The sequence below is a fragment of the Thermobia domestica genome, chromosome 8 (genome assembly GCF_964235325.1).
Source record: "Thermobia domestica chromosome 8, izTheDome1.hap1.1, whole genome shotgun sequence".
Classification (NCBI taxonomy): domain Eukaryota; kingdom Metazoa; phylum Arthropoda; class Insecta; order Zygentoma; family Lepismatidae; genus Thermobia; species Thermobia domestica.
This window is the reverse complement of record NC_137461.1, coordinates 28,278,213-28,291,100: the sequence shown is the minus strand read 5'-3', so window position 1 is coordinate 28,291,100 and position 12,888 is coordinate 28,278,213. Positions and strand designations below refer to the sequence as shown.

Below are 12,888 nucleotides of genomic sequence, written 5' to 3'. Positions count from 1 at the left end.
AACTGTTCCTTCCTAGCTATAGATCATTAATATAGGTGTATTCCAGCTTGAGGTTCCAATTGCGTAGCTTTGTGACTGTTCACAGTTTTTTTTTTATTTATTTACCGAAATTTGTTTATAATTCTAGATTTAATTAACTAATATTGAAAACAGCAAGGCATATAAAATGTAACTAATTAAAATTAAATGCAAACTTACTCCCTGAGAACTTTTTTTTTTTTTTTAATCATAAATACGATGTAATCCTTCCTTCCTTCCTGTTCGTGAAAATGTTTTTCATAATGTATTCAGGAAGTTTCACCACAACACAGTATATTTTAGTTACAGAAGATAAATTACCGCAAAAAGTAACAAGATAACATTAAAGAGCAAAACAGGAAGTTTATCAGTTTTATTAGTTAACTGATATTATTATCATTATATCCAGAACGACGGTTTGTCATGGTAGCATTTTTCATAGTCTCTAACACTAGTGTTGAAAGCAAAATTGTCAAAGGCTGTATCTTCACGAAATCAGACCTTAGGAATGCATGTTACTCAGTTTGCTAGACAAGCCTGTGTGAGCACTGACGCTGCAAAAACATGCATTTTGGGGTTACGTTTAGAGTCTTTCGACAATGCAAATGCGTTCAGTGAAATGCAGAGGAAAGGTTGAGTGATTCCGATAAAGAAATTAATAATGTATTAAAATACAATAAAACTAAACTAACACTGCAGAAGAAGCTGATCTTACGAAAAGACGTAAAAGCAACAACTGTCTTAAAGCGCTGATTTGCTATGAGAAAAGTGAAGAATTTAATCAACCTGCTTTATTCATCAACGCAGAAGACAACTAAAAATCGTGTGAAAGTATATAAAACTAAATAACGAATTAAATAAAAACACATGAAAGGGCGCATTGTGTCATCCAACACAATTTGAGTATGAAGTTCGCCTCAGTCAGTTTATTGCTTACCTGGAAAGCAAGAAGTTTGTCGTGACACTTGATAAGGCCTAGGTCTTTGGGACTAGAACAAAACTACAGCGATTTACTATCGCTGGCCAGTTACAACTACAGTGAGAAAGATTCCGTTCAGAGCGTAGTACGTAATACCAAAATCCAACTTCGGGACAACATTTCAGAACATTTTCACAGGACTGATATTTGTAGAGTAAAGATGGCAGCAAGATTGTTATCTACTACGACAAAAAATGCAAGTCATATCGCCCAATTCTACTGCCACGTACAAAGAACATACGGATCACGAGACTCGTATTGAGTTTATCCTGTATTTCCACATATCGATAAAAGCATCTGATACATCAATGATGGATTTCTGAGGCTTCTGGTTGCTGATACGTTCTCAGAAACAGACGATAGGGATCAACTGATGTACGAAGTAGGAAAGAATAGATCGCAGCAGTATTATAAAATGGAAACTGCGATGCAGATCCACCTAAAAATAAAAATCCAGAGAGAACGCGAACGGTAGTGGCCCCAAGGCTTGTCTTAAGGTCCTACCCCGCCTTGTTCGCTACTATAACTACGAATCCATCTTCTGTATATAACAAACTGAATTATATAGATATATATATATATATATATATATATATATATATATATAACCAAACAACTAACACGTACCGAGAAGGCTACAGCAATAGTAACTATTGCATTTCATTCCAGATTGAAACACGGAAGCAATGGAAAGCAGTTAGGAATTTCATGATCGCGCCGCTATTACACAGCTTAAAAGCGTACAAACAGTGACGATTTCAGATTTTTCCCGCGGGGATTTTGAATAAACGGGGTTGAAAGTAGTACTGGTAACGCAGGTAGAGCACGATCGAGAAATCTCTCATAAGAAATTCGTCTGGTATTGCACGAACTGGAATCCACATACAACTAGTTTCATTATGTTGTTCGACGACCTTCAAACTACTAGCAGAATGTTCTATAGGATTGGAGGTATTTGGACCTTCAAATTGAGATCAGCATGCCCTCTACAGACATATTGGTGGTAAAACTCGAACCGTGCGTATGGTATTTTTTTCAGTTTCTACAAAACTGAGGTGAAATGAAATTTGTGTCAATGGTGTGTAGTCTAAAATAAAGTAGCTGATGGTACTGCGTTGTAAATTTTGAGATCTCAGCGAGATAGTATTTTAACACATAAGAAAGCACACCTCTTTAGCATACTTTTTATAATTTGGATTTTTACTGTCATCAAAATTCTCGCTCTATAGACATATATAAAGGGACGTTGTCTAACAATCACTTGAGTTCTAGGTCTTTTTAAAGTCAATCTACTTTCTTGGTTATTTTATGAATTCTTATGTCATAAATCTATAGTCGTCGTAAAGGAAATAATACTGTAATTTTAGTGTATTAATTTCCATTGCGGCTTATTTATTGTCAAGCTCCCTACACTTTGTTATGAAAGTCTACAATATATATGTTAATCCCAGGAAGAGATGAAACAAAAGAAGTTACTTGGATGAAGATATACTATTCCAATATTGGCTGGCACGAAGAATTTAAATGAATGTCATCACAGTCAAAGGAAGGACTCGGGTTTTGTACAGTCAACAATGAAAGTACATATCTACCAAAACATATTCTTGTTATTGGGAAAAAAAACCTTGGAAAAGAAGTAAATCAATTGTTGTAGTGTCTAATTCATCTGTATATTTCTAACTCATTGATATCTGAATTGATTAATTACTACCAAAGATATTCATAAAAGCCATAGGGTCATTTCATAACAATGCACAATAATGTGTTTACTTACATGTTTATTGTAAATGGAATATCTCTCGAGGTCTCCCAAGTAGATTCCCTCTCCCAAATGACCCGAGTCCCAACGTCCGAGAAGCTTCAGATTCCATCCAAGACGCTATTTTTATTCAGCTATCGAATAGTTCGCGTAAGGGCAGCAGAAAGCTCTTCTAGAGATGTAAAATGACGTCCATGTATAGGTTGTTCCAAGTTATAGAATAGGTCGAAGTCTGTTGGACTCATGTCCGGATTGAAGGGAGCATAGAGTAACACCACGTTGCTTTCAGCACGACATTCCCCAAGTTCCCTCAAGCGTTGTCGGGAAAAGTAAATGGCTCAGTCTCGAGTCTTGTGCATTTTTCGGTCAGCTTTTGTAAGAAGTCACAGAGATAATATACTGCTGTGGAATAGGGACGCTAAACTGAAAATCAAATCAAATCAACTTCTTCCACACATGAAACTCTTTGTCTATTATGATGATTCCTTGGTTGGGCTCGTCGACATTTTATTGGTGTTGTGGAAGATAAGCTTTCCACTCCGACTGGGATTTCAACTCCTGGTCTATGTCTCTGACTCATGTTTCATCAACAGACATATACACTCCAGACCTCACCAGCCAGGCCCTGCTGTCTCATGAACTGAACTTGAGATGATATAAAGTTTACTGCGATGTTATCATCTACCAGACAATGTTGTCAACCTGTACATTACTTTGAAATGATTCTCGTATATTCTGAGTGGACAAGATTTAAGCGTGTTACTAACAATCAAATACTCTTGACATGGTTGGTATTCTTATTCTTGGTAATTTATTTATTTATTTTTTCAATTGCAAGAACATATGCATAAAGTTAGTGACGGTATCTTGCTTACACTATCGATAATGGCAGAACTTCAATAGAAAATAAAATATGAGTCTTGTGAAATAATTAATATTGGGGCAACACAATGACACACATCCTCGCGCTTTAAGAAATAGTGGCCTTCTTTAGCTACCACTTTCATGAAAGAGAAATTTCGAAGTCACTACATTCATCGCAATACTTTTGTCACTTGTTTCCTTATGATGGACATCTAGAATTGCTGTTCTTAGTATACCACACAATTCGTTGTGGGTTATTACCAAGGAAGAAGCACTTAGGCGTCGCTACGTTCCACGTTGCGGAGAGCGTGCTTTGTGTATTGAACACGATGGTGCACAGAATGGCCCATGAAGACCAATACCTGAGCAAACGCCTTTAGTAGGGACTGTATGATCAACTCAAAGCTAATCACCTAATGTTATTAAACTCTGATAAACATTACTAATGCAGTTCAGTATACTTATTTTATTACCTTGGTAACAACACACTACACTTTCACTTAGTTCCTAAAATGTAAAAAAAAAAAATTTAAAACATCATGTGATGAGTTTTACTTACCGGAACCACCGCCGGAGCCAGAGCTTGGTGCTCCCGTACTGGACTGTCCTGGATTTTGTCCCATTTTGAGCTTTTCAATCATTTGCTTTTAATAATCCTCTTCCCTCATCTGGAAATAAAAAAGATTTTACATTAATACATCAATCTCGCTATCATCAAGGACGTTAATTATATTGCATTTAACATTGTATTGCACACACGTTTTATGAAACTTGTAATAACTTAGAATTGTGAATTTAGTTGTACGTATTCCATTGTATTCTGGATGCATATTGATTCGTCGCCACCTGTTAAGTATTAAATAATAAGAAACAATTCCCTTGCCCACTGTAAAACTTCAGTAATTTCTGAATAATAATAATAATAATAATAATAATAATAATAATAATAATAAGAAGAAGAAGAAGAAGAAGAAGAAGAAACAGTAGTTTTTGTTTATACTACATTCCACAAGATCATCGAGAATCAACCTCAGACCATACTGCGAATACAACCAACATTTAGTTTTCTCAAAATACGGCTACAACTACGTATTTCAGCATTTGCAGAACTTAGAAATACACACAAAATAATGACCAATTTGGTTCGAATTCCTTTTATGCAGTAGGTAAAATTTCACATAGACTTTTTCATGTTTCGAACTTTATTTACGTTCCACGATCGCCCTTCAGGCTAACGAAGACAACACATGGCATCCATGCTGTGAGCGAGATTCGAAACTGCAACCAACTGGTCTTGCGACCGCTAGTTTTTAAGACTTATTATACCGATAACATCAATTTGAACTAAAACTGAACTTCCTGGGGCTACAGTCATTGTCAAAAGTCTGAGTGCATTAATGATTTTTCAGTTTAAGACACGTATCCATACAAAACCCAGTTTGTTGGACTTGGTCTGTAAAATGACATCACTGCTCACATAAATAAATTAAAACAATGATCTTGTTTCCACTGAGACAAATCTGGGTACGTTTGCGTTCAATGAAATGTCTACGCTTCGCCTTGATAAGACCTTTACAAATTCTAGGCATTAATTTGATTAAGCGATCCAACTTTTGCACATCTATGCGACTGTAGTAGCTCTAAAGAGCCTTCCAAAAACCTTTAGTATTCGTTGGCATCTATTTATGGAATATCCTGTCACAGTCCGGTGGTCACCGGGTTAACAAATCCGGTGACTGTGCCGCCTATTCAATTTGTTGGTGATGTAAGAGTCTTCTTTGCATTGCAAATAATTACTGCATAGCTTAGAAGAATGTTTGGGACGCCCCAAATCCGCGTTCCTAATGGAATACCATGCCTCACTGAAACGTTGTGAGACACATTTCTGTCCATTATTTCATTAATTCGAACTAAATTATCAACTAGGTAGTCTGTAAAACATTCTGTGCCCTGCTGTATTACACGGTCAGGATGAAAGTGCTCTTCGTGACAACGACCAACAAGCTTCTAACATTGGAAGTGTAAAGCTGTTCGAAATTCCAGTCGTTATTTATTTATTTATTTATTTATTATTATTTTGTCCAGTTTTAATTTTCCTACTTGACAGAGTTGAAAGTAGTACAAATCACATGTAGAGCTTACACAAGAACAAAATAAAAGAGAATAAATGGGGCCTGACTATTAAGTTCTATGACCCGTATTTAAACAGTATATTAGACAAGTAGACAAAAATGTAGATTGAAGTATGGTATGGAGAAAAAAAAATGCTCACGCAAGATAATTTCGGGGACAAGTCATTGAAAATGGCGGCGAAACCGAATTTGTACCTTTGCCCTACAAAATAAATCCAGGCCTTCTGGGCCTCGAGTGGTTTTCCACTTTAAAGGCATTCTTTAAATTTTGATGAAGTACAAATATTATAGGGAAAAAAGAACAGCGAACTTCTAATTCCATAATCAACATTCAGTATGTGTGCTAGAGAATTATTTAACATTTTCAGTACTTATTCCGCACAAAGAATTCAAGTTCTTAAGAAGTGGAAAATAATTGATGTTGATAACAGTGCTCAAACTATTTCTTCAAAATTAATTTCTCAATTGAGTATTTAAAAATCATTTGGTTATATACCTATTAATACATATAATAATTAACAACGTAATTTGAAATGGATACAAAAAAAACAAAATAATGCTAAAAACTTCAGTACTAATATTTATTTAACTTGTAAAATAGGGACATCATGACAATTTCATGATGCATTGAAATTCAAGTATTTGTTTGATTTCGGTTGTTTGTAAAGCAAATGAGAATTCATTTGATCGTTCCCTTTCAGCACCAAGATTTAGGTTTACTGTTTAACGTTGAATCTGAATCATACGTACTTTTATCGGGAATCGAACCCTATCCCATGTGAAAGACTTACTCGCTAACTCTATATACACTAGAAAGCTTCAAAATATTCCATGCGTGTCATTATTACTGGCGGATCGCGGTGGCTTAGTGCTAGAACGTTCACTTCTGATACATGGGGTCCTTCGTTCGATCCCAGCTCGCGCCAAGTGAACTTTGTAGTGGACAAATACGTGCGTGGTGGTTTTCCTGGGTTCTCCTGTTTCCTCCCACTTTCTTCGTTCCACCATTTCATTCATTTCTCTTTATCATCGTCACCTTTAACCTAGCCGGCAAAACTGTGGACGCAAAAAAAAAAAAAAATAATAATAATAATAATTCTTCATTTTCACTATTACTGGGCCAACACTTTTGACTAACCCTGTATACAGATCTACATATATGGCCTTACAACAAAATTAAGCACATGCTTTCCACAAAATATTTGTCATACTAATAAGTATTTTTATCTTTCATGCAGGGGGACCTAAATTATTTACGAGTTCACAGAATAGCTGTTCTACAGAGTTTTCATGGATGAAATTTATGTAACATTTCCAAAACGTAGTTTTGTCTTTTGAGTTTTCGTACGAAATTTTAAACAAGCAATATATTAAATATTACGAGAATTATACGATGCAAAATTATAATTTCCAATTCATACCGAAATAAGGTTTTGAGGAATTGCAGTATTTCCTATTACCATCCTCTGTGTTCATCCTTTGTAGGTTGGATATATTGCTGAAAGTGCAAAGCGTGGTATCATACACGATGTGTCTGAGCAAAACGAAGGAAAAATGTTTATTTGTGGACGTTGAAATTTCTCAAATACAGCTGGAACTCAATTTACTGAATCACCTCCTCACGTGTTCTCTGTCTTGAACCTCCCTACACGAGTTGACAGTGACTTGCCATGCTTGATTTCACAATAAAATTTCGGAGGTAAATCACTTCAAAATGTAATTCAAGAATATATTCATTTGTTTTCTAAATACTTGCAATCACACGTGTTATTGAATTCTGAAGTCTTAAAGTGCATAAGTGCATTAACAAAGTATTTTATTTCTCTTCATAATTTATATCAGTGTAGTACCGAAAACAATCCTTCACCAAAACCTATTTGGAAGCTACGCCTGCCTTAAAATCACGAGTTATCCTTTCTCCCGCGACCACCAGATATTTCTTTCCTCCTACGCCCCTTCATCGTGTAGACTGTGGAACGCGCAAAACCAGCACAGAGCTCAATGTCAAAATCCGATCTCTTCTCTTGCCCGCTGGCTGCAAGGAGGAAGATAGAAAGCTGTCTTTCTTCGTCACATTGAAAATGTAATTAGCCTGTGCATAAAGGCAAGTGTTTTAGAGGGCTGTTTTCTGAGGCAGGCTAACGCGAGAAACAGCCAAGCTAGAATGCATGAACAGAGGATAACATCAGGCACTGTGCCTTACGCCATATTGCCAAATCTTTCATATATATCGAAATCCGAGTTGCAGGCTCCATATTAAAAGAACTCTTCAAAAAAAAAAAAAAATGTCGCTCCTCATTTCTATACAGGAATAAACGTCCATAGTTATTTTTTAAAGTACATAAATAAGAAGAAAGTCTGTTCTAAATCTGAAAAGGAAGAACGTAGTTGCTATCAAACAATAACAAAAAAATGAGCTTGGTAAAAATGATAATGAAACTTGGAGACGTCCGAAGATGAGTAGCAGAAAAAAAAAGAGCAAAAATCAGACGAGTCACGTAGCAGTGAGTGTGGAAACATAAGAACGTTATTAGGTGAAAATGAATTAAAGAAAAATTTAATCCAAACACTATCGAATAGTTAAGAAATCAGTGAAAGAGTACAAAAAGTACTGAAGACGGAAACATAATACTTAAAGGAGACCGAAAACAGAAGATGAAAATGGAAGACTTAAAAAAAAAAAAACGGATGTATCTGTAACAAAAGGAAATAGGAGGAGACATAACGAGTACCAGAAGAAAAAAACTAACAATACAGTGCCAAAAATTACGTTAGGAAAAAATAATGATATTCACGCGTTTCGTTTGCTATACAAGTTATTTAAGCGTGTGGTGTGCATAGTACAAGTGAAGTTCTGATTCAGTTTTACTTTAATCCTTTGAAATCCAAAGTTAACTCTTTGATGCACAGAGTTAAGATCAACATTTCGATGTTAGTGCATTTGAAATTTTATGTTCATTTATTTACTTGTTATAGTACAATCCCGCTTAACCTTTATTTAAAAACAATAATGAGTACTTGTTTTGATCTAACATTTATTAAGGAGTGAGTTCATTGTTACAATGGATTGGTTGTACTAACTCACCTGCGAGTTGAGATTGGTATACAAATATCTAGTACTGTATATTTTTTAAAAATCTTGATTCCAGTTTAACCGAAGCATTATCGGTCCCATCAAATTCGGTTCAACGGAACTAGTATACATTAGTTTCTATCTTAATAATTTGATTCCCTTGTTTACCCCAAATATTTAAACTGAGAAAAACGTTATCGCGTAGTTTTTTTTTTTCTTTTCTTTCGACAACACCAGCAAACTGTAACGAACTACGGAAGGTTGTTCGCTTTATATCCGACCATTTTTGACGGATACTCACTTTAAAAGATATCAAGCCGCCCCCACCCATCATGTTCCATTGGACCACCAGCATTGTGCACTATCGCACAGCATCGCAATTTCCATTGCAGCAAGCTCCGACGCATTACAGGCATGGAAATTCTGTCCCACTCTTCCCTGGAATTTTTCCATAGACCGGCGAGGGTGAACAAATGGCGATGTTAAAAACGTAATCTCAACAGTTCAAGTGCGCAAAATCCATTAGACTGACATCTGGGCTTTTCACAGGAATGTCTTCAAACGGAATGGCAAGAATTCCTAACTCCTCTGCCATTTCCTGATAAAAGCGTAGTGATATGGTGACGGTATGACTCGAAGTCTTGTCCATATGGATCATCACCCGGTTCGCGTCCATTCCATACAATTGTGGAATGTCTCTCCGATAGGTGTCAGAATGGATTCTTAGAAGTATCTTGCATTCATATGCACGTTTTTGTCCACCTTGCGCATCATCGACTTATCCTCATATCCGAATCCCCTACCAACCATAAAGCCATGAGGGAAAACTTTCCCTGCACCGACGAACAAAGTTGCTGCGCCCCTTGCCGTCAATGTCATGGAATGTGATCGCCCGAGTGTGACCACCAGCAGTGAGATGGACATATGATTCATCTAATGTGGCAACTTCCTTCTATTTGGAACCCGCCAGGTATTTTTCATAGTTTCCTACAGTTCGTCTTACGTTCGGCAATGTAACAGTAGGTGGTGTACATGAGCCTTCCGCACACACTTCAACCTGATGCGCTTGCGAATTGTTTTGTTCACAGTTAACGGTGCGAGGTGAAATCTGTAGCCCATATCACGCTGCGTCGGCACGCCAATTGACGGATCCCGTTTAGCACTGCGGGTGTCACTTTGCTTGCAGCCCTTCCGGTGGTTTCCGTAGGTGAATGTTTCGTAAAGGAGCTTGTTGTGTGTAACGGGCCACAATAGTTTTCGCAGTAGTCACCCCAAATGTTAACCCATTATCTGACAGTTTCACAATGCGTACGTACGAAACATCATAAAAAAAAAGGGCCATTATGTAACCATCCCAATACCGGTTGATTTTCGGCGCAATTTGAGAACACTCACTACCTACAAGGTCACACAACAATGCTCTCGCCAGCAAACACACAGTTCCAGCATGATACATCAGGTGGCAACACCGAATCGAAAATGATCGGATATACAGCGAACAGTGTTCTCTAAAAGTTTGCAATCATTTCTGTATACTCATGGAGTTAAAAACGATGTTCTCCATCCGAAACCTCTAATTTCCTATTAACTATGTGTCTGCCTACTATAGTTCAGAAGCTCTATAGGAGCCAAATTAATTGACGATAAATCAATTAGCCCTGATATTTTTTTTAAAGTTCCACAGTATGTTCTTCAGGCTAAAGGAGACGGATTAACCAGTGAACGGTTCAAATTAAATTTTTGTTCTCCCACCGGGAATGGAACCCAGGACCATATGCACCAAAAGTACACGCATTAGCCATTACACCAGCAGGGAGGACAATTATACCTCATGTTCAAGAATAAAATTAATGTGTGTACCCAATTATCTTCTTTTGACCGAAGGAGGAAGAAAGATGCAAATTAGTGAATATTAAAATATAGTTAAACGGATTAGAGGAAACGAAAGAATTCTGGGAAAATCTACGAATAGAATATTTTCCACCATAAGTTCATATAACATGGGATGGAATCCAGGACTTTTTTAAACCACAAATGAGAGCTGTATTACTGAGCCACAGTATTCCTATTCCCTTCTCATATATAAATATGCTAATGTTAAATGTACAAATTTCTTTGACGTTAACATTTCTTCCCTTTTGTAACTACAGGGTGCCCCACGAAAAAGCAGGAAATTTATTGTAGTTTCTGTAATATGAGGTGGACACACACATTTTCATTTATATTTTACTGACACTGTCACTTGAATGTTCATAATCAATGCAAGCTCCCCTGGCCAGCTCCTGAAATCACTGATTGCCGGGATGGAAATCACACATCGCTTGTCAGGTGCAAGAGTTTCTCCGCAGAACATTTGGTGTGAATCAGATCATTAGCTGATTATTACCAAATTTTTAGTCTCTCAGCAATGATATGAACCCTTGTGATTTCTGCTCATGGGGTTATTTGAAGAATAAAGCTTAACGAAAAAAAAAATACATGTCAATCTGAACAGAGATGCCGGCAATATTTTTTCCAAGGGAGGCAAAAGACGATTCCAGGGAGTCAAAAGACACAAACGCAGTCACGAATACATATACACATTCTAATAAAACTTGAACATAATACATCATATTAAATTTATTTACGCACATATCTTTACTAACTATAGTATGTAATATAAATGTATTAAGTACTATAGTATGTGAGTAAGCAAAATAGCGTGACTACTTGCATGAACTGAACATGCTTCGAAAATCTAGGGGCTTGGAACTGCTCCTCCTGCAGGCCGCCATGGATCTGAGGGAAAACATTCCAAAGAATATCGAGACTACCCATGGAGTTGTTCACATGAGCTCTTAAGTGGTTTTGCACTGTCAACTGTCCTCAACAGAGATGGGCAATACTTCGAGCATTCTTGTTAAGTCTGTTCAGAGTCATTCAGTATCTATCTTTCCAATGTTCTTAACACTGTAGTAATTTATTGTTATGTCTAATTGATCACACATTCTCTCTTTCAGTTTATTAAATAGCGGAATTTTAACCGCCCTGTTTATTCCAATTTAGTTTATATACTTCGAATGTCAAAGCTTCTTTCACTAATTTTGGCCCAACACATAATATTCTTCTGTAAGTGGATTTCTAGATCGAGGTACGAAGAAAACTTACTGCCACCTAATGAACTTACAACAAATCCAATATTCGCCACCATGTTCTTCATTAACACATCCTCCAAATCAGCTTCTACTGACATTACCATTGTATGTAATCCAAGAGATCACAAACATGACTTCCTGGTTACGAGGCAAGTAACAATTTGACGTGCAACATGTGGCTCAACTCAACAGATGCGAACTTGCCTCGCAACCAGGAGGTCCCGCATTCACAGACAGACTCGATGACAGATGAAACAAGCAATGTGTAACACTCACATCTTTTCAGTTATTTTTCTTCTACAGTCTTCATCATTACATATCCACTTGACACAGCAATGCATTTTTAAAAGGTTGTTAAGAGGAAATGGAACTTCTGTTGGTAGTCACAGTTTTTCAAGATATAAGGAATTAAATACGTTGATATCAAACACTCACTATTATTCATATACGTAATTCTTCTTAGTTGCATTATATTGTATATTTTTGTACAGGGGTATTTTTTAGAATACTCCTGTAACACCGACACACACTTTTAAAACTTTGTAGCACTTCGTGAGAGGTCGTATATATATATATATATATATATATATATATATATATATATATATATATATATATATATATATATATATATATATATATATATATATCCAGCACTTGAAACAAAATGTCCTACACTCTACACAAAATGTAAGAGAAAAGACACGTAATATATCGCTGCCTGTTGCTATCTTTACTTCAAACCAAAATACTGAAATGTCCAACACATGGCTATGAGAGTTATAGCTTTTACGAGAATGTATGAAATGGATGTCATGCTATAGCCTGAGCACTATTCGGGAGTGCTACGATGTGATAGTAATCTACGTAATTTCATACTTTTTTTTTATTGAAACAAATGAAGGAAAGTGAGGATAAGTGAACAGGTA

The 12,888-nt window shown here is 36.4% G+C and overlaps 1 protein-coding gene across 3 annotated transcripts in view; it reads right to left on the bottom strand.

Moving 5' to 3' along the window:
* Window positions 1–12,888, bottom strand: part of LOC145692810 (uncharacterized) — a 170,569-nt gene that overhangs the window by 95,423 nt on the left and 62,258 nt on the right. For all 3 annotated transcript variants that reach the window (XM_081768305.1, XM_081768306.1, XM_081768304.1), the window contains exon 2: window positions 4,180–4,288. In XM_081768305.1, coding sequence (XP_081624431.1) covers window positions 4,180–4,261 — 82 coding nt within the window. In that variant the 5' untranslated portion in view covers window positions 4,262–4,288. The remainder of the gene's footprint in view (window positions 1–4,179; window positions 4,289–12,888) is intronic.